A 25,928-nucleotide genomic window follows, 5' to 3' on the forward strand; every position below is an offset into this window, starting at 1 on the left:
GACTAATCTATAACTAAGAGTTAATAACTCAATTTTCATTTTTCTTAAAAATACAAATATTTAGAGGAAAGAAAATATGCCATAATGAAGACTTACTTAATTTTCCTTGAAACAAGGTAGACACTACAAAAATCACACCAACACTATAATCCTGTCTAGGTAGTATCATATGTCTGTTAGTAAATATTTGATTAGGTATAATCGATAAAGAAGAAAAGTTCTTCAGGATTTCCAGATGCTCATATACTGATATGTGTGTGTTACTTGAATCATCACTAACATCCAGAAAGTTCACTGCCAAAATTATCACAACTGAATGCTGGGTTGAGCATTCAGGGTGCTGAGAACCAAACTAAGAAGTCTGGATATCCATAAATTTCCTTGCCCCGACTCCATCTTTTTTTTTCCCTTACAGTCTTCTATTTACATTTAGCCAGTACATTAATACAGTAAACATCTGATAACCAAGTCAAGGTTAATTGCAAAAGTGTTCCAATTGTCGGATGAAAACAGACTTTTTCCCTGAATGAAAACACATCTTTCTAAACTTGTTGAGAAACAAAGTTAAAAATGGATCTTTCTCCTCATTTTTCTTGTTCACTTCTATTTTGCAGGGAAAAAGAGGAAAGAAAATCAAACTGAAACGTTTATCAGTTCATTAGTGCCTTTCCACCCAAAATGGAAAATTAATGCTGAAAATATTTTTCTTCCATTGACTGACATTTATAATTGTTTTTTCTCCTTATACATTAAAGTAGAATTCTATATCACATGATTGAACATGTGAGATATAGACCTGAGGACATACTTCTGCGTATTCCTTACTATTTCACACTGTGCTAACAGCCTACTTGTATAACATATATTTCTTTGACACTGTTTAGCTCTTCTAACATACCGATCTGTCACTCTTTAAAGAAGTTTTGCAAAGATCTCGATAAGATATATGATCTTTCAGTGAGTTAGTACTGCAACGAACACTTCATAAGCTCTGTCAAACAGTGATTTGTGCGGGACTGCATCAGGCTATTAAACTTATCTTTTCCTAGAACATTTTTCTTTTTCTCAATAAAAGCAGAGAATATTGAAAGTACTTAAAAGCCGAAGGGGTTGTTCAAGTAGTTTCTTGGTATAGAAATACCAGTAAGTTCACAGAAATGACTGGCATGGCTGTTTCAGTATTAACCCGTCATGTAGAAATAGCCAGAGAAAGTGTGACCTACACAGATGTTTAATGAGAAGTTAATTCAAATCTTGAGTTATTTTAATGATAAACGTTTCTCTCCCTTCAAATTATGACCATTTCTACTCATTCCAATAGCAGATCAGTCAAGAGAGGAATGACCCACAGCAGGTAACCTGCAGGGATGGGAATAAAAGTAGCTGTTATTCTGGCTGCTAACATATTTGAGGGAAGGCTGACTATTTGAGTTCAAGCTTATATTTGTTAAAAAAGGAGACTTTTAAGGAAGAAAGCTGATATGTCTATGTCAAATGAATTACTTTGCAGATGCTCTCCATCATTGTGTCTATAAAATAAGATTAAATGCCTTTTACTGGTTATGTCTCAAAAACAATTATTTTGATGCAGGAATAACAAAGGAAACTGCTTGATGTATGCTTCTGCAGGACTCAAGACTAGAAATTGCAAATAGCCCTTTCTGATTTTAAAACCTCGGGGCGGGGGAGGGAGGAAGATACCCATAATAGTTCATAGCCCAGGGTTTATAGTGTACTATATAGTTACTATATTATTTACTTTTTCACTATTAGACAGACAAAAATTATAAGTAACCACTTTTCACTAAGCCCCACACAGGATAGCTTATAGAAAGTTGTTCCCCCATGCCAAGCGATACTTGGTTATAGATGAATGCTGGTACATATTCAACTTGAAAGCTCTTTCTTTTTTCACAGAATCATAGAATCTTCATGGTTGGAAAGGACCTTTGAGATCATCGAGTCCAATCATACACACACCAAAAAAAAACCCCCAAAACAAACAAACAAACAAACAAAAACAACAAAACCCCCCCACAAACCACCACAAACAACCAACCTACAATCTCTGCCAGTCAGACATTTTAAATCATACTTGCATAAGGAAATCATGTTTCATCAGAAAATACACTACTTTCATTCCTCCACGCTTGAGAATTCTGAAAATGTTTTCCCAAATGTGCCAGGGAACTTGCCTCTAGCATAAGGCAAAGCACACAAATTTTGAAGCTCGAGAAATGTTCTCTAAGAAATGCACAAGCCCATGCATTGAAGGTGATAACAGAATGCTGAATACCAACACTAATGTTAATTCTTGCAAAAGAAAAATTAGACCATAGTGCTGAAATAAAATAACAATTACAGATATCTGCTTCTCAAGTGAAAGGCATCTGGGGATTCTTACTAAAAGTGAAAAGGAAAGGTGGAGTAGGTGGGAGAAGCAGATTTAATGCTTTTGTGTTTGGAGTAGAATGTGCTTTTCCTCCCATGTGGAAAGCTGACTGTTTTGGAAGGTACAATATTGTGGGTGCACAGCTCAACACTGAGTTATGAACCAAAGTTTTATGGAATATAAGTTATTCAAAGGTTTTATGCATTCTCTTGATAAATGGCCTATTGCAGATGTCTATTTATTCACAATATTATCCATGAATTTAAACACACTATCTTTCCTGGTTAATGAATCATCATGTAAGTAATTTGGACAAGATCAGTAATGTTATATTATTTCACCTTATGCAGTAGAGTCATTAGGCCATAATGCAATTCAGCACTGCAAAATTATCAGGGTAAGTACCATTAAAAGCAGAATCATGCATATATCCTTGACCCAGTATTTTTAAATGTTTGAGTGTCTGGACATTTTAAATGAAAAATTCATATTATACCTAAGATGAACATTAATCAAAAAGACCCATTCTAATAAAAAGGACTTTATTAGGTAGCCATCTGCTTCAGACCTTAACAGTATGATTGTGGATAGAAAAAAGGAGTCTTAGAATAGCACTTTATAATGCAAGATCTTCATTTTTGATGTATTTCTTAGTCATATCATAAACACTGAGATAAATGAGCAAAATAAAATATTTTTACTACTATTAATTGCACAGTTTCAATTATAAACTTTCTCTTGCTTAATATATCATCAGTGTTTTCAGCTATATTCTAAATGCAGGATCCTTGAGTCGAGTCTGTTGTAAAGAGGAGGGGATAACACTTCCATTCTGATATGGAGTGGAGATTTTATTTCATCATTTTGATAAAAATATTGTGTTTCACAATAAGATGTGTTGCATTTGAGGATGTAATATTTTTACTTTACATTTATATATACATTACCACAAATTTACACTCTTTAGAGTATGAATGCATATTAATGATAGCTATGCAATATAATAAAACATGGTTAACTGAATAAGCTGTATCAAACCTATACATAGACTGAAAGATGTGCTGGTGCATCATGAACCATTCAGGAAAGTACTTTAAAAGGAAGCTTGGATTAAGGATTTTGAATTTCACCTGATGTGCTGAGACCTTGATACACATAAAAGGATAAAGAGTTTGTCTTTTCTAAAGGAGATGTTCAGCTGAAAGGATATAAGAACATTCAGAAAGGTAATTATAGCAATTGAGTCTTGACTAAACAAAAGTACTGCCTAACCACTACATATTCTACCTATTGAGCAGTAGTCTCAACCTCCCAGTTAAGATTCATTATGAAATATAAAAAAGAAAAAACCTCTGAAGAGTTTGGTAACGTCCTTATGACATCCTAGGAGGCTGATTATGATCCTCTGCCATCAAATACAGGAAGGACATTAATTCTGTCAAGAAAGGATGGTTCTAAAAACCAACAGTCATAATGATTTAATCTTCTAAAGGAAAATTCTAAACTGTAAAACTTTCTAAATGAAAACTAAATTGAAGAATTAAGGCCTTCGTTTCTTCTGTCAAAATGGCTAAGACAGAAGCATCTAGAAAATAAGTACAGGGATATAGCTCTAACTTTGTAAAAATGGTTTCTGTAAACAATGTTGTTAAGGAATACTTCATACCAGCAATAATGGTGGAAATCAGACTGAAATTTCACTGTAAGAAGCAGCATGTCCTTTGAGAAGATGTCAAACATTTGTACTTCTAACAGGGCACTACAGTGTTTCCTAATAGTGTTTCTATATATTAACTTATATATACCAACACATACGTATACCAAGTATATGTAATATATATTTAAAAAAAAATGGAATTTTATGTTACCACTGATATATACAGAAGGAAATGTTTGTTACTCTGTGAGATCAAACAACAGCTCTGCATGTTTCAGATGCCACCTAGTGCCCAGTTCTCATGTGTTGAAAGCCCTTTCATGAGGAGAAAACTGATTTTCTTTCTCTAACGATATGTCCATGACACATCCCATATACACATCTTATACTTTAAATTCCAGTTTTAAACCCTGAGTTTAAACCCCCTCTGTAGCAGAAATAATTTTTCTCTCTTTTTTTTTAAACAAGTTGAAAAGTTCAACATACCAGAAGTTTTCTGCCTTTAATGTTAAGACACAATTTGTGAAAAAGGCCTGTGGCGGGGAAGCCTTGGCTAATAAGTCAGACATGAGGCATGGCTGATCAGCCATGGAGAAGTGTACGTATCCTTAGACTATATACTGGTTAGTTCAGATGACCTTTTCCAACAGTAAGCTGAAAGAGATGTTGCATGCTTTCTTTTAAGACTAGCTGGTCTCTGCTTTCTAATCATTTAAACCATAAAACTTTCAGATTAGCCTTTGTAACCATTTAAGAATCAATTCACTAATTAGCAATGCCTATCAGTTCCCAAGTGTCAACTCTTACATTTCTTCTTAAGTCGCCTTAAGAAGTCCCAGTACTTTTCCATAAAATGTGTTTTATTTCATTCTGTTCTCTGCTTTCAGTATTCCTATCATCTTGAATATAAAACCTATACATCTTCCTAATATTTGTGTTATGCCTTGAAAAATGGAACCCTAATTTCAGTAGGAATCTAGATATGACAGTGCATTAAATATATAAAATTAATGAAATTTATTTGACATACGTATTTATTCTTGTCTGTGAAATTTGTGTGGAGACACTGTCTGTGTGATGCCACACAACTTGTTTGTGCTATGACATCATCCTTCAGTGGGCAAACTGCCTTACTCTAAATTCAGTTAGCTTTTTATACCTTTGGTTACTGTAAATAACCAAGGTAAGGACAGACAGTGAGGAACAATGCAGCATTTACAAACTACCTAGCATAAGGCAAAATAAGGTGAGGCATTAATGCAACAGTGGAATAAGAATAAATAATACAGTGAAATATTTCTTACCATAACAGTTCAGAAATTGCAGATGAAATTCTTTTGTGTAACTTGAAAAGCCATAGTAAGAAACACATATTGTAGGAGGAATAGCAATATGGTATATAGGTTTTAGGATTAGTTTTTATTTTAATTGTCCTGGGCTCTGGAAAAAGCTTTGCTCTGTAATTACATCAGCCTCTTCCTAGCTGACTATAGAATACAGCTATGCCAAAAAAGCACTCAGGATCATTGCAGTGTGAATGGAACAATCCTGTTATGACTCACATGTGGACATATCTACACAGCCATTGCATGTCAGGTAGGGTGCATCTTTCTGGGTTCCATCCACCTGGGAAGCTGAACAACCACCGCGTGTGGCAGATACAGTGCCTCAGGCTTTGGACTATACTGATGGGGTTGAATGCTTTCACAACAGTGTGGATGGAGCAACCTCTGCAACGTTTGCAAGTCTACACCCATTCCAAAACTTCATGTAGTCCATGCACTATGTGAATTTTGCTTTGGCAGGGGGGTTGGACTAGATGATCTCCAAAGGTCCCTTCCAACCCCTACCATTCTGTGATTCTGCAAATTAACCTTCCAGCCATACTCAGGGTTTAACTGGTGCCCTCAGCAGCTCTACAGGAATTTAGTGCAGATAAAGCTTTAGTTGAAGTCAAGTGGAATTTGGTAAAGGCAAATAAGGGTGACTGGTGCTGTTAACTGTATAGCTCTCCTAGCTATTTGGTCTTTACTTGTTTTTTATTCCCTTCAGGTAACACTTTAGAAGTGTGTCTGATGGGAAAATGTCAGATTTAACCATATCTACTGAAGTTTATAGTAATTTTTTTGTTGATTTCACTTGGTGCTGAATTATGCTGTCATATGGTAAAATTAGCAACTGCCATTGTCTTTTTGCATGGTCTTTGAGCTCTCTAGTGCTGTTCTGTGTCTTCAGCTGATTTAAACAGATATTCCAAACAGTGTATTGCATGTGAAGGGAATATATTGCAAACCCTGGACCATTTCCTGTATTACATTTTTCATGCTCACTGTATCAATGTTACTGCAGTGCTACAATTACCACTTGTTTCCTTCACATATCCTGGAGGGTCTTTTGCTGTTCTTCTTGTTGGTGGTGTTCTCTTCCTTCTCGAATAATTATATTAATGCAGTTCTAAGTTACTTAATGCTGAAACAGGTTTGTTCCTATACAAATAACATATGATTTTAATTTTGTTGTGCTACATGCAAAGAAGACAAATGCAGTGATTGTTTCAATGTACTTAGAACCAAAATCAAATTCAGTATAAAAATCTACATTTAAAGTTCCTTCAGGATACAGTTTTAAAAGATACCCTTATACTAATCAGTGGCTTTACTTCAGATAATCAAGTTCCTCTGTCATTTTTTGGCATGAAAATAATTTCAAAGGGAAGAAAAAAGCAAAATTACGTCATTCATTAAGAAACAGGTAAAGAAACTATGCAATGTAATTGGCTGTATTATCTTTACTGAACAGTAGAGATCCTCAGTGACGTTACTATTACTAAGATATTTGTCTATCAAGAAAGAGCAATTAAGAACATGAGAAGAAAAAATCATGTTTTACCTTGTTTTCCTTTAGGGAAAAAAAATATCTTTCTCACGCTTCCTCTTGCCTACCTATTTATAGATAGATACCAGAATATCACAGTATCTTCTGATTGACCCACATAAAATCCAGAACGCAAAGGAGTAACTTCAGAAAAGTTTTGGTTGTTAGACAATCTGTTATTTCTATTACTGCTGTAAACAAACGTGAATTTCAGAACAGTGACTCTTCATTCTGCACTTGTATCTTGAGGTGGAAGATCTGTTGGAATCAAGGAATGTTGGAATCACTTTTATTGTTGAATTACTACAGAGGAGAGACATGGATTTTGGGGGAGGGGATTTTTTTTTTTAATTTAATCTCTGTTTTAATAAATCTGTATTGCTTATGGTAGATCTTTCAAAGCATTAATTTATAGTGTCTCTTTGCTCCCTGAGCAATACATATTTGTGGAGTTAAACTGCCACTTAGATACTAAGTTTTTCATTTTTTCCTTCACTGAACTGATATTGCCTACTCCAAATTTTTCTTGTGGTTTCCCTCACCCTGTAAATTCAAGTGGGAAAGGTATGTACACGTACATCTTAATATGCATGTAGGAATACAATGGTATTTCTTTACTCATCAGTTGATTATTCTACTCCCTTTCAGATATAAATCCAGACCATTTTTACTCATATATAGAGAGCAATGTGAATGAGGACAGAAAAGAAAGAAAGCAAATATTATGAGGTAGAGACTATGCATCTAAGTGACTTCTTTAGTTTATAAAACCTTTGAAAAAACTATGTGCAACTAAAACAAACCATTACGAGATTTGATATAGGTGAATTTTTGACAACTGAATTTCAGGCTACTTCATATTGTTACAAATTTATCATCTTTCCTAATATTTGGGACCCTTGGACTGTATAACACTCATATCCATACATGCAGCACTTCTGAAATCAGTCCTGAGTCTTCAATACCAAAGCATTCTCACTTGTCAATAAGACAAACTACACATTCATTGTTTTTCCAAGGGATATCTGTCTACAGCTATGTTCTAGTATTTCCAGTTACATCAAGTCCTGTCCCAAAAGACAGCTGGAGTAGTCCCTAGAATGGCATATTCCCTGAACGATACTCAAGTTTGTCTGGCAGAGAAATTAGTGTTTGGAATAGTAGACACCAGTGAACACACAGTCTAGGACTAGCGCCATGCAGTGATACAGGGAGATATCCAAACTGACAGTGTGGGGATACCAGGAATATCCAATCAAAAATAATAAATGAAACAAATATTAGCCTCTATTGGGATATTTCATAGGTTTTTCAATGAGTTAGTGCTCATAAAGGTATACATTTGATATTGAGAGTGTAAAGTATCCTCACTTTAAGTCAGGAAAAATGGGATCATAATGATTTGTAATAGCTGTGAACAAAAACTGTGATAAAGATATGGATCAACCCTTTAAAAATAGACAAAATTCCTTATGTCCCTAAATTTCTAATATCAGATTTAGTGTATGAAGAACATTAATCTGTAGCAGAGAAAATACAAATGGTTCCCACTGAACTCAGTGCAATCCAATGATATGACAAATACTTGTTCTGGATATTTGGACATTAAATTATAAATTTCATGCTTAAATTTAGGGACGACAGGTGCTACTTTTGATTTTATAAATAACATAAAAGAAAAAAATCCTGACTTAAAATCTGAATAAAAAGAAAGTAAATTTGAAGTTTCCATATCTGTTTATGACTTGTTTCTCCTTGAGTGAATGCTGAGAATCTCTACTTCTGCCAGCCTTGTTTTTGAAACTATTGTCACAAAGAAATTATATTTAATGTGATTTAATTTGAATAGCTTATTAATTAGTATTTAGAAGTGGCTGAATTTCTGCTAATTAAACTCTTTAAATGAGTGTGTCCATTCCTGCTAAGCAGAAGTCTCTGAGGTGTATTCTACCTACAGTCTTTGAACAGGATTTCCATTGACATTAACAGGAATTAATGAAACAGAAACTTACTGAAAAGCATCGAAGGGTATTTTGATCTTGGTCTTTTATTACCATGTTAAAAAAAATAAAGGACAAGTAAGTTCACACATACCTCACTTACAGGTGGAATCTTGATTTTTAAAAAAACATTTTGGTTTTGCGCAAGCAAACAATGCACATGATTTCAGAGATAACTGACAATTAAATCTAGGACAAAGAAAATTCTTACTTGGAGAGACACTGAAACAATTGTGACAGCTTGCCTTAAAAAGATGAGCAATAGTACACAATAAAAATGTAAAAAAGTAGGAGTCTGTAAAAAATTAAATTATGCTTATTTTCAGAGTACATGAACAAGGAGAAGTTCTGCCAAATTACAAAATCCTTCTCCATGCTTCATATCATTACTGAATATCAGAATGTCACCGAAGTCAAGAATCTGTGCAGAGCTGAACAGGAATTACAATCTAGTTTGGCAGTTCCTGTGTTCCCTGACAGGTGACAGTCTCAAGGTAACGATCCGCAGCTTTAAATGGCAGGGAGTTAGTAGCGCACTGTCACAGTCAATTTGAAAATAGGTACTACCTATCAAAGAAGACTAATACAGTTACTTGGTGAATTAAACACACCCCCTCAAAATAATGCACTTGAATAAGTCCAAAATGAAAATATTCACAGAAGAAACCAATATATTCTAAATTGTACAATTTATTTTCTACTTTATTATCTAGAATCAGAAACAAAATGACCTGATGGGTTAGAAGTAGTAACATACTCACTAGCCACTTTCATAATATTAAAAAGTTAATGGAAAATGCCAAGTATTCTTTTTAGACAAGTCATATAGTATTGCAACTGAAAAATGAGTTTTAGAAGGAGGGTGATTTTTAATTAGTGCTTTAAAATATAATATACTTTCATATGAATATATTGCCTTCTCTAGGCAATTCTTGATGAGACAGCAGTAAGAAGAAAGGAAGCAATTTTAGGCAGTGACTGTTAAAGGCATCACTAATCTTTATATTCTTCTTTTCAAAGGACAGAGAATCTTTTTGTGACCTTTTTATAAAGCACTAAGAAATACAGGCCTCTAAAAGATTTCATCTGCTTGGAGAAGCTGAAAATAAAACCACTGTGTAGCAGCAGAGTTTTCAAGTTAATATAATATGATTGATAAGACAACCAAAATCCACAGGATGGTATTCTTACCTCTATTTTGACATGCTATGATGATACATAATAACTGGGGTGTCCTTGAAAACCTTTAAGGATTTAAGAGAAATCCCTTTGAACAAATATGCAGGGGTCAACTACAGCGTTGCCTTTGTAAAGCTTGCAAGCAGATTTGAGGACACAGATTTGAGCAGAAGAGTTTTGTTGGAGTAGTAAGAATATCAACCATTTAGGTGAGCTTTGAAGTGACCAAGATGAAACAGGCTATCTTCTTACTTAGGCACTGTGTCCTTGTGCAAGGCAATGAAAGTCAAATCCAGTTCCACAGAGTTTATTATATAAGAGAAAGAAAGAAATAGCCGCGACAACATCAGCAACTAATCTGCATAGTTAACATATTCACATTTATGATGCTGAAACATCAGTCAAAAGGGTACACAGTTGGGGTGTGAGTACCAGCTAGTAAAACTGAACTCTAAATAATGTCCTCAGAGATCAAACTAACAGCAGAGCTGTGACCCATTTTGGGTTCACAATGGTTTATAGTTCTACATTAAGAGTAGAAGTCACGCAGATCTGTGGTATTCCATCTGTTTAAATTAACCAATCCTTTGCTCAGAAATCAGTTACCCACAGTATCTCATCACTTTTGTCTCATTGTCTAAAATCTACTAAATCATTCAACACCTTCCTGTCCCTAAGCTCAGGCTTATGTTTGTTAAAACCTCCTCCTAGTGTTCTGTCTTGAGTACTTTTATTTATTCTTCCAAATTTTGATTGATTCAAATCTGATCTTCTTTTATGTCTGTATTACAGTTTTGTTTATTGTTTTGCATTTGTATAACTTGAGTCAGCAATACATCAAGTTCCTTTGTTTCTTCCTCCTATGTAATGAGTTCTTTGCTATCAATTAAGAAAAATATATGAATATATCTACAGCTGGAGCTTAAGGAAAACTTCATGCTCATTTTTCTGTAATATTCTGCCTTTGGGTATGTGGGTACATAAGTAGATACATAATAGACTAAGTCAGTAATGGCTTTTCAGTGTTCAGAGTTGTACAATATCCATGAAAACACACTATCTACCCAAAGTTGCCATAATTTATGTGTTCTGTATTCTTCAGCAAAATGAAGTATTGATTTATAAAAACATTACAAGTAATAATAAATATGTCTTCTCCAGAATTACAGAGTAGTTCCTGTGGCAATCCAGGAGTTCCACCAAAGGGTATCTTGTATGGTACAAGATTTGATGTTGGTGACAAAATCCGATACAGCTGTGTAACTGGATATATTTTGGATGGCCACCCTCAGCTTACTTGCATAGCTAACTCCATGAATACGGCATCATGGGACTTCCCCGTTCCTATCTGTAGAGGTAAGAGAAATGCTACGGTAATGTTCTCAAAGATCTACATTATCTTTATCAGTATGAACAACTTTAAATCTCTGTTTCAATTATTAACTTTTAGACTGCAATTAAAGAAATACAAGCCTTTTTGAATATTTTGATCTCTTGCTTACATATATGATGTATCTCAGCATATGCATCTACTAATTTTTAAGTCAATATCCTATTAAAATCATATTTCTCATATATTTTAATATATATAGAAAGAAAGAAGAACTAGAAACCTAGTAATAAGTATACTATAAATGTCTGTGTTCAACATATTTACAACTATGGGAATGTAAATTTAGGATCCATTAATAGTTCCTAAGCATTGACTTCTTGTTAAGTATTAACATGGATGTTGAGCAAATAGAAATTTGAAACTACCAAAACAATTGAATTAGAGGGACTCCCCCTCATTCTCAGTTAGATTTGGTATCTTAATACTTCTATATATGTGATATCCCTTGTTTTCTAACAAATATTGTAGGTCAAATCCTTTTCTCTTGCTCACATTAGAAATATAGCAGTAGTGGGGAATCCTATTTTATGGGCAAATCTTATTTTTTGAAGCTATTAGAGAGAAATAATGTTTGCAGGGTAATGAAAAGAGCTAACCTGATAAAATGGAGAAATTATCACTACTACACACAACCAAATATAATATAGTATTTTGATGAAACACTGTTATGTCAGGCAAGCTCGAGATCCTTTCTGGATTCACAGGTTAACTTTACAGAATGTAACATTTATATTTGTCTGAAAAAAATGATGCAGTCTTGCATGGGCTATAAAACATTAAAACTTGAAGGGGCTATACAAACATTCCAACTGAAGTTAGCATTCTGATAAATTTCTGATTAAAAAAAAATAAAAATTCGGTTGGGTTAAAGCCTGGTTGACCAGTACCACAAAAAAAGTGGTTATATATTGGAAATGTGTATCATTGGAAACACCATTCTATTGTTTCCTTTTTTTGGCATAGAGCTATTTAATATGTTTATCCATGGTCTTGAAGAAAATACAAAGTTATTACTACTAATAATATTTTCTAGTAAAATTATTTATAACTCCTAAATCTTCCCTTGCTACTTCCAGAAAAATGTTAGAACATTTTTTTACAAAGAAGATACCCAATCAAGGCATAAATCCAAATTTTTTTTTGCGGAGATGATTATAAAAAAGTTTTGATGAGAATATGTTAACTTACACAAAACTTACATTTGGAACAAAGTAGAAGGTTAATGGACTTCACTGTAGACCATTGTTCAAATTCTTGATCTGCCAATTTTAAACTGAATTGGCATAAAAAATTGTACTCTTAAATAAGGAAGATGAGAGACTTAAAACTGATGCTTCCACTTGCCAGCCAGTCATCACAGTCACACTGTTACACTGTACTTTTGATTCAATGTTTTTCAGCAGAACATTGCATACATTTTGTTTTTATTCCAAGGGGATGTGAAAATACACAGTGTAAATTTGAATTGGAATTATAAAATCCCAAAGTAATCCTGTGGTTAAACATAACTCCAGTGCGTAAGCAGAAGACTATCACACAAGAATATGGAAAACATATTTATTTTTATTCATGATTAGACAGGTCATTATCTGAATATTGTCACTCTCTAGGGCAAAAAAGAGTTGACAAATTGGAAAGGATTCAGAAAAACAGGAAACAAGTTCCACTAGGTTTCAAAATTGTAATTTTGTCTAGAGACTGAGGAAACTCAAACTTTTCAGTGTATGTGAAAGAGGATGAAGAGGTGACTTGATTTACTGCAGAAACTCATTTACTGATTTACTGCAGAAAGGAAACATTTTTTGGAGAAGACAGTGCTCTAAGAAGTAGCAGTGAAGAATCTAATGGGTAAAAGCTTGACAAATTAAAAATAAAAAAAACCAAAACAACAACCTACACATTTTAATAGTGGTGGTTATGAATTACTGAAGCATAACCTAAGAATGTGACAGATTCTTGATTTAAGTTTTAACATCAGGCATAATGGCTTAAAGACTTAATGTACCACATTACTGTAATGATACTTTTGGTCTATGCTCGATAAAAAAATTAACTAATTATTTTCAATAGCTCCTTCTATGAGTCTATGTTTGATATCAGAAACACCTAACTTTACATTTAATACAGAGACCTTTGTGGTTCCATTCTAATGAACTTGTCCTAATTTTGTCTAATGCAATTATCCAACTCAGAATTCTGCAGAAGGTTGCTAAAGGTGATTACCCACTAATGAGCTTCTTATCTCTTTCTCTCTGTTTGCCATGGAGACTCTTCTTGATTAAAGACTCATCTTTAAAAAGTTCCTCTGATATAAGTCTTATTGTTCCCTACCAATGGTCATTACATCTAAACAGGGAATCTTGAGACAAACAAATGAAGTGATGTGTAATGTTCAGAGTATATGTGTAAGAATTGATTTTTCTCAACGCTAAACAACTTGACTAGTAGTTTCTGGTAGATGGCCATGTCTCTTCCAGATATGCATATACTAGTTGTTCATTTTAATATAATTAGTAGGATTGGGGAAATACAGAGTTTTTCAATGCCATGAGCTAGGAAATGCCATTGTCTGATTTATTAGAAAAAAAAAACCAACAAGAATAGCAAAAAAAGGATACGTTATCCAATATTAATTTGTTTGGTTTTACCTATAGAAAATAAATTCAACAAAGCTCAGAATTTAGAGCATGCTTAGATGCCAGTGGAGTTAAGCTCATAGATGTATTTAGATCATCTGTGTATAAATGTCATTGTCATCTGCCACTTGTAATTCAGAACAAGTAAATTTGGGGAGTAATTTTTTTTTAGATCATTCCTTTTATATTGCCTTAATTTTGAATGAAAAGATCAGGAGGAAGTTATGCTCCTGTTTAAGCAATGTAATACTTATGGACTGATATCTCAATGAGGGGAATTTAATTGGAATCCATAGTGCTTTGTATTGCCACAACCATCCATACATGAAACCCTATTGCATGCTTATGGTTTACATTTGGTGCATAACACTGATATTTTTTGGGGGCCAGATCTTATTCATGAAGCTCAAATGGCTTCCTTTTTCTTTACTAGTGTCCATAGGACTGTATTGCAAAATCAGTGTGCGCATCTAACAATAGCTTTATTTCATATCCTGTTTCTCAGTGAACGTAGCTCGAATACACAAAGTTTTTCACCTGTCATTTGCAAGCTCTGATATTCATTAAAATACTGTAATTTTTATTAGATTTACTATAAGTGCAAAAATACCTTAATTAAAAGAAAACTAAATTGGATGTATTGTGTTGTGGTCAATTATATTGTGCACTACCCATGACTAGTTTTAAATGAAGTCTTCTTCCCTGACAAATTAATTTTGATAAGGTTGTTTTCAACAGTGGAAAATGACAGCAGCTTTATCATATCACCTATTCCTGAGATAATGTTGCAGCTTGCATTTTCTCCATAACGCAGCAAGCCAGGAATAATTTACTGAGGCTAATAAATAAGGTTACATTTATATATAGTATTGTCATTCTATAAAGGTTCCAATAATTAGACACTTTCATAATCAATGAAGTATTCTGACTTTTACATTTTTAAAGTTTTTCCTGTTCCAGGGTAAAATGGATGTTGTAAGAATCTTCATGCTAAAACCATTTTCTTTTAGAATAAATAAATTTCAAAAACAGAATATAGTTTTCTTTGTATTCCTAGAAGTTCTATTAAAATATTTTCACTATTGCCTGTACATATAGCTACAAAATATTTGTCACTATAACACTTCTGTTCATATTTTTAATAAGACACTTTGTTTTTCCACTTGTTTGAACTGACATACATTTTGGTCAGACAAGTGCATAAACCACTGACTCTAGGTACTCATGACTATACATATTTCAACTACATGAGGTAAGTTTTATGTCAGATAAAAAAGAGAGCATCTTCAAATGAAATAAAAGAATACCTAAGAGTCTCATAGACCCCCAAGTACACTTTCTTGAAGGGGTGTATCTGTCTATGTATGGCCTATAATGGTACAGAATTTTGAAAAAACCCAACAACCAACTAATTATCACAATAATTTTGTGATAGTGTGGCAAATAGAACCTAGTAATATAAGCAGTAAATAAGCTGACTCTGCCTTTGTGTCTTTGTTGTAAACTGGGCTGTTGTAAACTTGGCTGTGGAGAGAACAAAGCAGGAGATAAAGTCAAAGTACTGCACTTGATGCCACGCAGTACATTAACTAGTGGAACTGACAGTACACACAGAGGAAAATAAAGTGCGCTAACTTAAAGGCGGGAATAAATTACACTTCATAGGGAACGAGCAGTTTTTTGTCTGAAGCCAGTTCTTATATACAAACAGTTGTCACTGCTTATCCTTGGAAAAGCCTCAGTACAGCTGTATGAGACTGAATTGAAATGTTGGATTATTTAAAGAAAGTTAAAAAGAAAATCAACAAAAATGTTTAGTAGAATCATGTATCTGTATATAAGATATGAAGATGAACTGACTTCATTTCTAATCAAGTTTATTTGTTAGAAACCCCTAAAGACTATTTTAAGGTGTTAAATGTATAATTATCTCAATTCCAGTTTGGGCCAGTAAATTATGCTTATGCTAGGTAATCGTTTCCCTGTAACATCTTACATTCTTCTTAGGTTCATTTTCATTCATAAAATCATACAGTCATAGAATACCAGATTAAAAGGGACCTCAAGGATCATCTGGTCCCACCCGTCTTGGCAAAAGCATGGCCTAAACAAGATGGCCCAGCACCCTGTCCAGCTGAATCTTAACACTGTGCAATGATGGGGAAGCAACCACTTCCCTCGGGTGATTATTTCAATGGGTGATCGTTCTTATTGTGAAAAATTTTCCTTTTGAGTCTAGTCGGAATGTCCCCAGGAGTAACTTCTGCCCATTGCACCTCATCTTTTCCATGTGACTCCTTGTAAACAGGCAGGCTCCATCTTCTTTGTAGGCATCCTTTAAATTCTGCAATATGCTGACAAGGTCACCCCTGAGGCTTCTTTTCTCAAGGCTGAACAAACCCAGTTCTCTCAGTCCTTCCTCATATGACAGGTTTCCCAATCCTTTGATCATCTTGGTGGCCCTCCTCTCCAGCCTCTCCAGTTTTTTTGTATAGTGGGGACCAAAACTGAACACAGTATTCCAGGTGTGACATGACCAGTGTTGAGTAGAGTGGGATAATGACTTCTTTGTCTCTGCTGGTGATGCCTTTGTTGATGCAACCCAGCATCCTGTTGGCTTTCTTTGCCACTCTAGCACACTGTTCACTCATATTGAGCTTGTTGTCCACCAGGACCCTCACGTCCCTTTCCACAGAGCTGCTACCCTGCCAGGTAGATCGCACCCTGTGCTGCACTCCTGGATTATTTTTTCCCAGGTGCAAGACCTCACCCTTGTCCTTGTTGAAGTTCATAAGGTTCTTGTTAGCCCACTCATCCAGCCTATGCGGTTCTTCCTGTAGGGTGGCTCTCCTTCCAAAGTGTCCCCTTCCCCAGTCACTTTGATATCATCAGCAAACTTCATCTGGGTACACTTGATCCCATCATCCAGATCACTTATGAAGATATTCAATGCTGTTGGCCCCAATATCAGTCCCTGGGGGACTCCACTTGTGACAGGTTGCCAGTTTGAAAAGGAGCTATTTACCACCACCTTCTGGGTGCAGCCTGTCAGCCAGTTACCCTCCCACCACACAGACTGCTTGTCTAGACTGTAGCAGATCAGTTTCTCTAGGAGGAGGCTGTGGGGAACTGTGTCAAAAGCCTTGGAGAAATCCAGGTAGCCAATGTCCATCACTTGTCCCACATCAACCGAGCAGGTTACTTTGTCATAGAAGGCGACCGGGTTTGTCAAGCACAATTTGCCTTTGGTGAATCTGTGCTGGCTTCTTCCAGTCACATCCTTCATTTGACTTGTGAATGGCCCCCAGGAGGATTTGTTCTGTAACTTTCCCAGGGACTGAAGCAAGACTGATCGGCCTACAATTTCCTGGATTCTCTTTTAAGCTCTTCTTGTAGATGGGGGTGACATTAACCTTCTTCCAGTCTTTTGGGATGTCCTTCGATCTCCATGACTTCTCACAGATTATGGAGAACGGCATCAGACAGCTCTCTTAACACCCTCAGGTTGATAGCACCAGGGCCCATCAATTTGTAGGAGTCAAGCTCTTGTAATAGTTCACATACCAATTTCACTGATGATGGGTCTGTGTTTGCATCAACCTGGATTGTTGTTCCCAGGGCCTGGGGCACAACAGTGCTGGTAAAGACAGAGGTGACGAAAGTGTTGAGAACTTCACCCTTTTCAACATTGTTGGTGACTAATTTACCTCTCCGTTTAACAGCAAGGCAATATTTTTCTTCTGTTTCTGTTTGTTGTTTACGTACCTGAAAAACCCTTTCTTGCAGTTTTTGACATCTCTGGCCAATCTGAATTCAAGCTGAGCTTGTGCTTTTTTAAGTCCTTTTGCTTTTCTGTGTGGCATTCCTGGATAAATCCTTTCTAGTGATAAATTAGCATAAATAACATTTGTAAAATAATTTGAAATACTTTGAAAGTAATTACTGGTAAATCCCAGGTTCATTAATACAATTTTACTAAACTGCTTAATCCAAAAAGCTTTTGTTGCTATGGGCTTTTAAATAGACTAGTATATTTTCCTCAGATTATTGAAATTACAGCTTGATAAAACTTTGTGTATCTCTCAATTTCTGCCTAAAATTGGAATTTACCTGGGTATAAATGGGAATTGTGAAAATAGTATTCAGTATTTAAGTAACACTTTGCAAACTCTGATTTATAACTCAGATGTAATTACATCTGGAAAGCAGAAGTCATAACAAATTATTTCTCTGAGAAGTCTTGAAAGCCCTTCAAATATTACTCCATGAGAACAACTGATAGTCAGTAGGTTTTTTTGCAGGGAAAAGATTTCATTGCTAAAATTCTAGCACGATGTTTTAGCGTTAAAACTGAATCTTTTTTAACCTAAAGAATGATTATTGATTTGCCTATGGAACATGAATTTTGCTCTTCAGCATTAATTAATCTCCTTGTTCTCATCATTGGCAGGAGTGTTGCTGGTTTATTTAAATATTAAAACAGCATTGTCTCTGTCTCGTGAGACAGATTTTGGATCTGTAGCCTGTTCTTAAAGAGATAATATTTTAAATTATCCATTGATGAAAGAGTCTGAAGATTGTTCAGTTGTGTTACAAATATAAATTTAGAATTTCACAAAATTTAGTCATCTTTTTATTCAGCTCTCCAAATTAAGAGGTTAAAAACAATCTGCTACAAATTGTGTTGATGCTGGAAGGGCATTTAAATGTAACAGAAGCTGTAGCAGAGTTTTGCTATGATTCCATTGTATTTAAGGTGGCCAAGAAAGGCCCAACAGCACACTTAATCTCTCACAGAATTGACTGTAATGAACATATGGATAAGAGATCTGCTTTCTTAACTCATTCGTCTTGTATGATGGCCTTCTGAGTTTTGTTCAGGATTAAACCTTTCATAGTAGATCTGTACAAATTTAGCATGTAAAATTTCTTCTGCATTTCAGTCAGTGAGGGAAGCTGACGTTATTTCACCAGAACAGAGCAGTTTATGGGCAGAGGTTCTCTTTGCTGCTCTACATCATAAAGTTGATTCTGGATTCTTCTAAGACTCTGTGGGAGGGGGTGAAAAACTTGGAGAAAAAAACCTGGGAGAATTCAGGATCACTAATTGCTTCATCAGTTTAAGCTTCCTAATCCCAATACTCTTAACACTGGCTGGTGTTCTACACTTCACAGAAAGAAACTTCCTGCTGGGCAGCTATACATTAATTCTTTACATGTCGTGGTTCCATCTTGTCTTTCATCATGAATTTCTGATCTTATGTCCCAAAATTATATACTTTGTAGATTTTCTATACGTATTTTCCCATATAATTGTAAATATGTATATTTTAAATTTTTTTATGTATGTCTTATAACTTTTAAAAATTCTTTTAACGTATAAATAAAAAAATTAATAGTCTTTGTTTTTGAGCCCTGCTAGTTCCCAGTTTTATCTTCTTGAGTAAAGCATGAGGAAAAGAGACCAATACTTCATACAAAGTAATCAATTTGAAAAGAAAATAACTTTAAAGTAGGAGCCACGTGAAATAGACATTTTGACACACATTTAAATAAGGTAGCAGTGGACAGAGGTCAAAAGCAAGGGGTGCAGAGTGATGGAAATATGGGAGACTTCACAAATGATAAAGTGGGGTGAAGGGACATCTGGACATGTACCTTGAGTCAAGCTGGGGCACACGCAGGAGGAAGGGCAGCTCCCTGTGCAGTCACAGAACAGTGACGCTATTGGAGTAACTGAGACATAGGGGGACAGCTCACATGGCTGGAGTGTAGTAAAGGATGGATACAAACTCCTCAGGAGAGACAGGCAGAGAAGATGCTGTGGTGGTGGTCTCTGTGTGAAGGAGCAGCTTGGATGTATGGATCTGCTGTTGGGGGTGCAGAATCGCCCGGTTGAGAATTTGTGGATCAGGATCAGAGAACAATAGAACAGAGAACTCAAATTGAGAGTCTGTTACACACCACTGGATAAGGGTGAGGAAATGTGTGAAGTGTTCTTCAAACAGATCAAGGCAGTCTCTAATTCATAGACTGTAGTTCTCATGGGACTTTATCCTTCCTGATATATGTTTAAAAGGCAGTATGGCAGGACATATACAGCAAAGATTTCAGAAGATCTTAAAGAATGCATACCTATGTTTCACAGCAAGATTTACTCCCAGTAGGTATTTGTCCAGATAGTCCTTTAAAACCCTTCACATTTTCCAAAAGCAGTGTTTTCCCACATTTTATTTTTAATATTAATAGAAAGGGGTTTTATCTTTTATTCCACATTATTTTTTTCTTGCTAAAATTTAAGCATGTTATCTTTTTTCCTGTATATAGCTTTGTACCTGTGCACATTAGAAAAAAATTATTTTCTTCTGCTTTGAAACTTCCTTTTACTTGTTTAATTTTGGTCTTCTCTTCTTCAGGTACAATAGTCCTAATGCGCTCTTTCTTCACAAGTCATGCTTTTGACACCACTAGTAATGTTTGTTCATTTCCTCTAGATTGTTTTCAATTTATCCATGCTTTCTTTTGAAGTGTTGGATCCCAATTAGCAAAGAGTGGATAAGAAATTTTGTGTTCACAGCTCATAGTTAGAGCATGCTCTATGCTGCACTTTGAGCTGCTGGTGTGTCCGGTTATTTACCTAATTAGTCTATGAGGGTTATTTCAATTGCTGTTCTACTTTTAAAATAATGTTCTGGGTTTTAAATAACATTTTTAATGAAGAATGTGTTCTTCGTTAGTTTTGGTTTTGGGTTTTTTTGTCAGAATGGATTAATTGTTGAATCCCAGGTAGGTGGGCAAGGCTTTCATCTTTTTGTATTGCCCATGGAATAAAGCACTTGTGGTAAGGCACAAATACAAAGTCTCCAGGAGCTCTAGACAAATCTGGCTAAAGTCCCAGAATAATATTGTGCTAATTTACTGCAATTTATAAATCTCCAGGCTGGCCAAAAATAGAGTGCCAGATTCAAATTTTCTAACTATATGAAGTAAAAAACAAAGTGAACACATTTATAGGAATAATGTTGTAGTTTAACTCTTCCTTACTCCTATTTCAATTAGTACAAATACTGAAAAAGAAATATTTGGAGATTCAGTTGTCCTGCAGCTTTGAGCATCACGTAAAAATGCTGAGGCACTGCTTACTTCGTGTCAAACTGAAAGCATAATGAAAATTACTTTTTATTTATTTGTTCATCTGAACAGGATTAGAAAAAGCAGAGATTTATGAATAAGAATAATGATCATAACTTCATAAACAAACTATTTTGGGAATTTTCTTCTAATTGGGGATGAAAGTTCAAAGGACAGGATGTGGACATCATACACCAAGGATTTTATAAAGTGTTCTGTTTCTATCATTACTAGGAAAATCAAAGACTGAGGTAAAAATTTATAATTATTAACAAATGCTAGGACCCCAGGAACCTGGGAAAATCAAATTAAGATGTCTGGTACTCACTGAGCTAAGGTTTATCACTCATAAATGGTACAGCAAATGGATTAAGAGCACTGCTTCACTGAAGGGAGAAAAAAAAATGAACAGCAGAATAATCCATAACTGGCTGCTCCAGATGCTCAAAGTGCAATAATTACAGTTCTTCTCTTTTCTCATCCCCTGATGATGCAACTGCTAGGATAGTTAGTTATTTTCATGTAACATGCAGTTATGCATCACTCATAGTACAGGATTATTAATTCCAGGGTGCTGTCATCTTCCTTGTTTAATTGCATAGCCTCATTTAAGATGCAGCTAAGTCAGCAAAGTGGCCTGCCAACCATTTGCTCTTTCTAGCTGTTCCAAGCAGCCATGCTTGCTCTAGTTATTCTGGTATCTCTATATGGATGGTTGCTCAATTATCCACTTTTTCTGGTCACTGCAACTCTTCAAGTAAGCTTGAATTGTGTAAGAAAAACAAGTATATATAACAGCTAAATGTGCGTACTTAAAAAAATACCTACTATTTAAAAAGACCTCTTAAAAAGGACTCTGATCCCTCCCTTGCAAATTTATGACTTGCTTTCTGAGTCTGCAAATTGTTGCCTTAAATTAAAATCAGACACTGCATGCCTCACACTCAGGCATAGTTTGATGGCTCTTTTAGGTAATATTTTTCCTGTTATTACCAGTGTAACATTTCCTTTATTACAGTCTTGTTTTGTTTTGGTTGTTTTTTTTTTTTTTTGTGTGTGTGTGGTTTTTGGTTTTGTTTTTTTTTTAATAGAAAGCTACTCAAAATATAAATTCAACACATGGTAGACTTGTTCATGGTCCCTTTCATTTATTCTTCCTTCTGTCAACCATATATTAATACAGCAAGATCCTCCCCTTTTGATCCTGTTTCATCCTGTTTCTACCTGGAAGAGTGGATGAATATTTCAGTCACGTATAGTTGACATAATTTTTTTACACTTCATTTTTTTTACACTAAGATATGTTTCATTTCACTCGCAAATGGCCTTATGATCATCAGATGAAAGATATTATAAATTACATATTTTTGTGAAATATTTGTGACACTACCTCATTACTATCATTCTGTTCTTTTTACTTCTGTAGGTATCAATTAAAAGGCATTTCCTTCTCTGTGTTAAGGATAGTTCTCCTAAATTAAACCCCAAAAGAAGTCCCCTCCCAAATTCCCTTACTGATGTAGCTGTTTGCATACAATATTACACTTTGCTCATCAGCAAAAAAAGGGAAAAAAACACAACCACCCTGGTGATTTTTACAATATTTTTCTTTATTTCAGTCCCAATAGTGGTAAGTTTTTCTATTAAACCAAAAAGCCTTGATAAACCAGATGTTCCTTTTCACATACATGTAATCATTTCCCACTGTTATTTAAAGAATTGTAGTTATCAAAGAGGCTAGAGCACACTTCATGGTTCTTGGGTTGAATTTCAGATATTTCAGGATGACAATTTAACTCATTTGTTTTATGTAACACTACAGAAACTGCAGCTAAGACTGAGCTTTTCTAGGCTTTGGAAGGTTTAGGATAGCTTTCGATGTCCTTTCTATAGTCAGCCCATCCGTTCAAAAAGCCATAGAAATACAGATGCCTAAGACTTTTGCAGGCAAGTTATTTCTGTTCTTCAGTACAAAGGAGTTTCCTCTACATCCCTAGTCACTTGTATTTGAAATGATACTACTATATTACAGTTCATCAATGTAGTGTGTAAGGGTATGAGTTTAGATTCCTGCAAATTTTAACCAAGTAGTTTCCTTGGACAGACCGTATTTTAATATCTATTTTTACAGTATTAAAGAGCTAAAACGAAACTAAGGAAAGAGATTTCAAATATCTCAGAGTCTAGGAACTGTAGCTGGAATGTATTTTAACCAAACATTTTCTACATTTTCATGCTTTTTTTTCTTTTTAAGAAAGGTGATATTAAAAACCTTGAATACTGAATGAATTTGTTTCTCATTTTCGTAGAACAGAAAAAAAAAAATTGTTTGAACTCATTAGATTAGTACTATGTAATGCATTGTAAAAATATATCCATGGCTTTTTAATATAATTTCCATATTTTGGATCATCTGTTGAGCATGTGACCCTGTTTTTGGAGGTCTGGAGTTTTCAGTAGGAGTCAGGCTATCTAATGACTATGGTGCTTAGCAGGTTATGTTTTATTGTTTCTTTCAGTGTTCTGTAATTGTTAAAAACAGTGGCACCATATGTCTAACATGATATCTGATGTCAAAGTCAGCTCTAGGTACCAGGCAGGTGGGTGGCGAGGAAGTCAACTTCTATTGAGCACGTGGGTTGTTTTGAATTAAAATTTGTTGTGGATGAAATAAAGAGCCAAGGAAGCTATATGGTTGTTTGTTTGGCACCCTAACAGAAACCATATTCAAGAATAAGGACAGGGATTAGAGTGATGTGGATGAAACAATTTAATAGTGCTGGATCAAAAGAAAAGATGCACATTTTAAATTCAGGTAACTGGTGGCAATATTCATAAAAATGCAAAGGCTATATGCCTATATGCCCAAGATAGGCAACTTGGATGTTGAAAAATAATATAATGCACTGATAAATGAGAATTCTTCCAATTAACTTAACGGTGATGGTAACAGACAAAAAAAGAACATAACAGGGGAAGCAGACAAGACTAAGGATTCAAAGGATGATGCTGCAATAGAGATACTATACTATAAGAAAGAAAATATTTTATAAGAGTAATTTTGGAAAGGGAACACTTTACCTAGGAAGACAAGTATCTTCCCTTTTAGTAAAAATCTGAATTAATTTTGTATGTTGGATCCATAGTCCCTTTTTCCCATCCTACTCTTTACAGAACTCCTAAGATGACTCTGGGAAAGTGCATGTAAATCCAGGATGATATGCATCTGCACATAAATCTGTCTTTCAGAACTGTAATTTTCAGGCATTTGTTCCATCAAATTTTCTGCCTCTCATAACCCTGGAGGTATCACAAGAAATGCAAAAACATTGCTTTAAGTATCGTAAGCTAATGTTGCTTTACAAACAGTATTTCTTCGAAAACACAAGCTAATTGTTAGATATGTTTCTGATTTTGGTCAGTGACTTAAATTATTTTACAGTTTTTCCAAGCTCTGTTTACTGGAAAAACTACAGCTTAATCTGGTTTTGCAGTACCTTCGTCAGTCTGTGATCACACATGGTGTTTACGTGGCTTGCTTCTCCATTATGAATACTACCTTCCGCTCACCACCTAGTGTCTTAGATATATTGCTTTGCCTAAGGTTCATGGTGCATAGAAAAGCCAGAAAAAAAGGGTCATGTATCCTGAAGTGCTACGCATGACATTACACACTAATTCTGTTTGGTTTGTGCTATTGCGAATAGACTTACCGCCATCCTAATTTCAGTTATCTTTGGATTAAATTTGTTTGTGTCTCATGTCTACAATTCTATCTGCAAGACTACCTGCCATTTTGAACAAGGATGCTATAATGATCTTGCTATTAGCCAAATAATTTTCTCTCAGACATAAATTCCAACACTGCGTATTATCTGCTTTGTGCCAGCACTATGGAGATGGTTTACAGACATTAGTGATTCTGCAGCCCTCTAGTCCCAGAATAAATTAATGTATAATCTGCACATTGTCAGCTCAGGAGTTGGCAGGCTTGGTAGAGTCTGCTGCATTTCAGCCGTTTCCTGGCTAGGCTAGCACATAGAGAGTCCAAATGAGAGATTTTCTAAATATGCACAAATAATTACACTAAAAGCACCCTTTTCTGTCATCCCCAGTATTTCACTCTAAAATCAATCTTTCTTCCCAATTGTTGTACCATCATTTGCACAACAGTCTGAAAGATCTATGGTCCACATTAAGAAGTTGCTGGTAAAGAGCTTTGCCATCAATATTTAGATACATTATGAACAATACCTTGAAACTTGTCAGCAACTCCTGGGATGTTAACAGAACAAATTTATTTCTGGAAAGTGTTCAGATACCGCTGTTAGATAAGAGCTTTAAGTTAGTGGATCAATATTATACACATTTACAGAAAAAAAATGTAAAAAGTGAAAGTAAAAATATAAGCATTAAAAACTAACAAACAAATAAACAAACTTCCTTAAGTTAATGATGCTTGTTATATAATTTGCAAATTGAGGAAAGAAAATGGAATTCTAGAACAAAAATATATTTTTCTTTTGAATTGTTCTCCCCCCCCCGTACCTATTTATTTAGGGAGTTCTGAAGACAAGCTGTTCATGTCTAAGTATAACATTTGTCATAGCTACCTCCAAAGATTTCATGTTGTTAAACTGCCATTTCAGCTTCATATGAAAATCTA

At 34.9% G+C, this 25,928-nt stretch overlaps 1 protein-coding gene across 3 annotated transcripts in view; it reads left to right on the forward strand.

Annotated features, from left to right (window-relative positions):
• CSMD3 (CUB and Sushi multiple domains 3) overlaps positions 1-25,928 on the forward strand; it is a 688,054-nt gene that overhangs the window by 147,068 nt on the left and 515,058 nt on the right. For all 3 annotated transcript variants that reach the window (XM_054193012.1, XM_054193014.1, XM_054193015.1), the window contains exon 4: positions 11,264-11,458. In XM_054193012.1, the coding sequence (XP_054048987.1) occupies positions 11,264-11,458 (195 nt within the window). The remainder of the gene's footprint in view (positions 1-11,263; positions 11,459-25,928) is intronic.

The sequence above is a fragment of the Rissa tridactyla genome, chromosome 2, assembly GCF_028500815.1.
Source record: "Rissa tridactyla isolate bRisTri1 chromosome 2, bRisTri1.patW.cur.20221130, whole genome shotgun sequence".
Classification (NCBI taxonomy): Eukaryota; Metazoa; Chordata; class Aves; order Charadriiformes; family Laridae; genus Rissa; species Rissa tridactyla.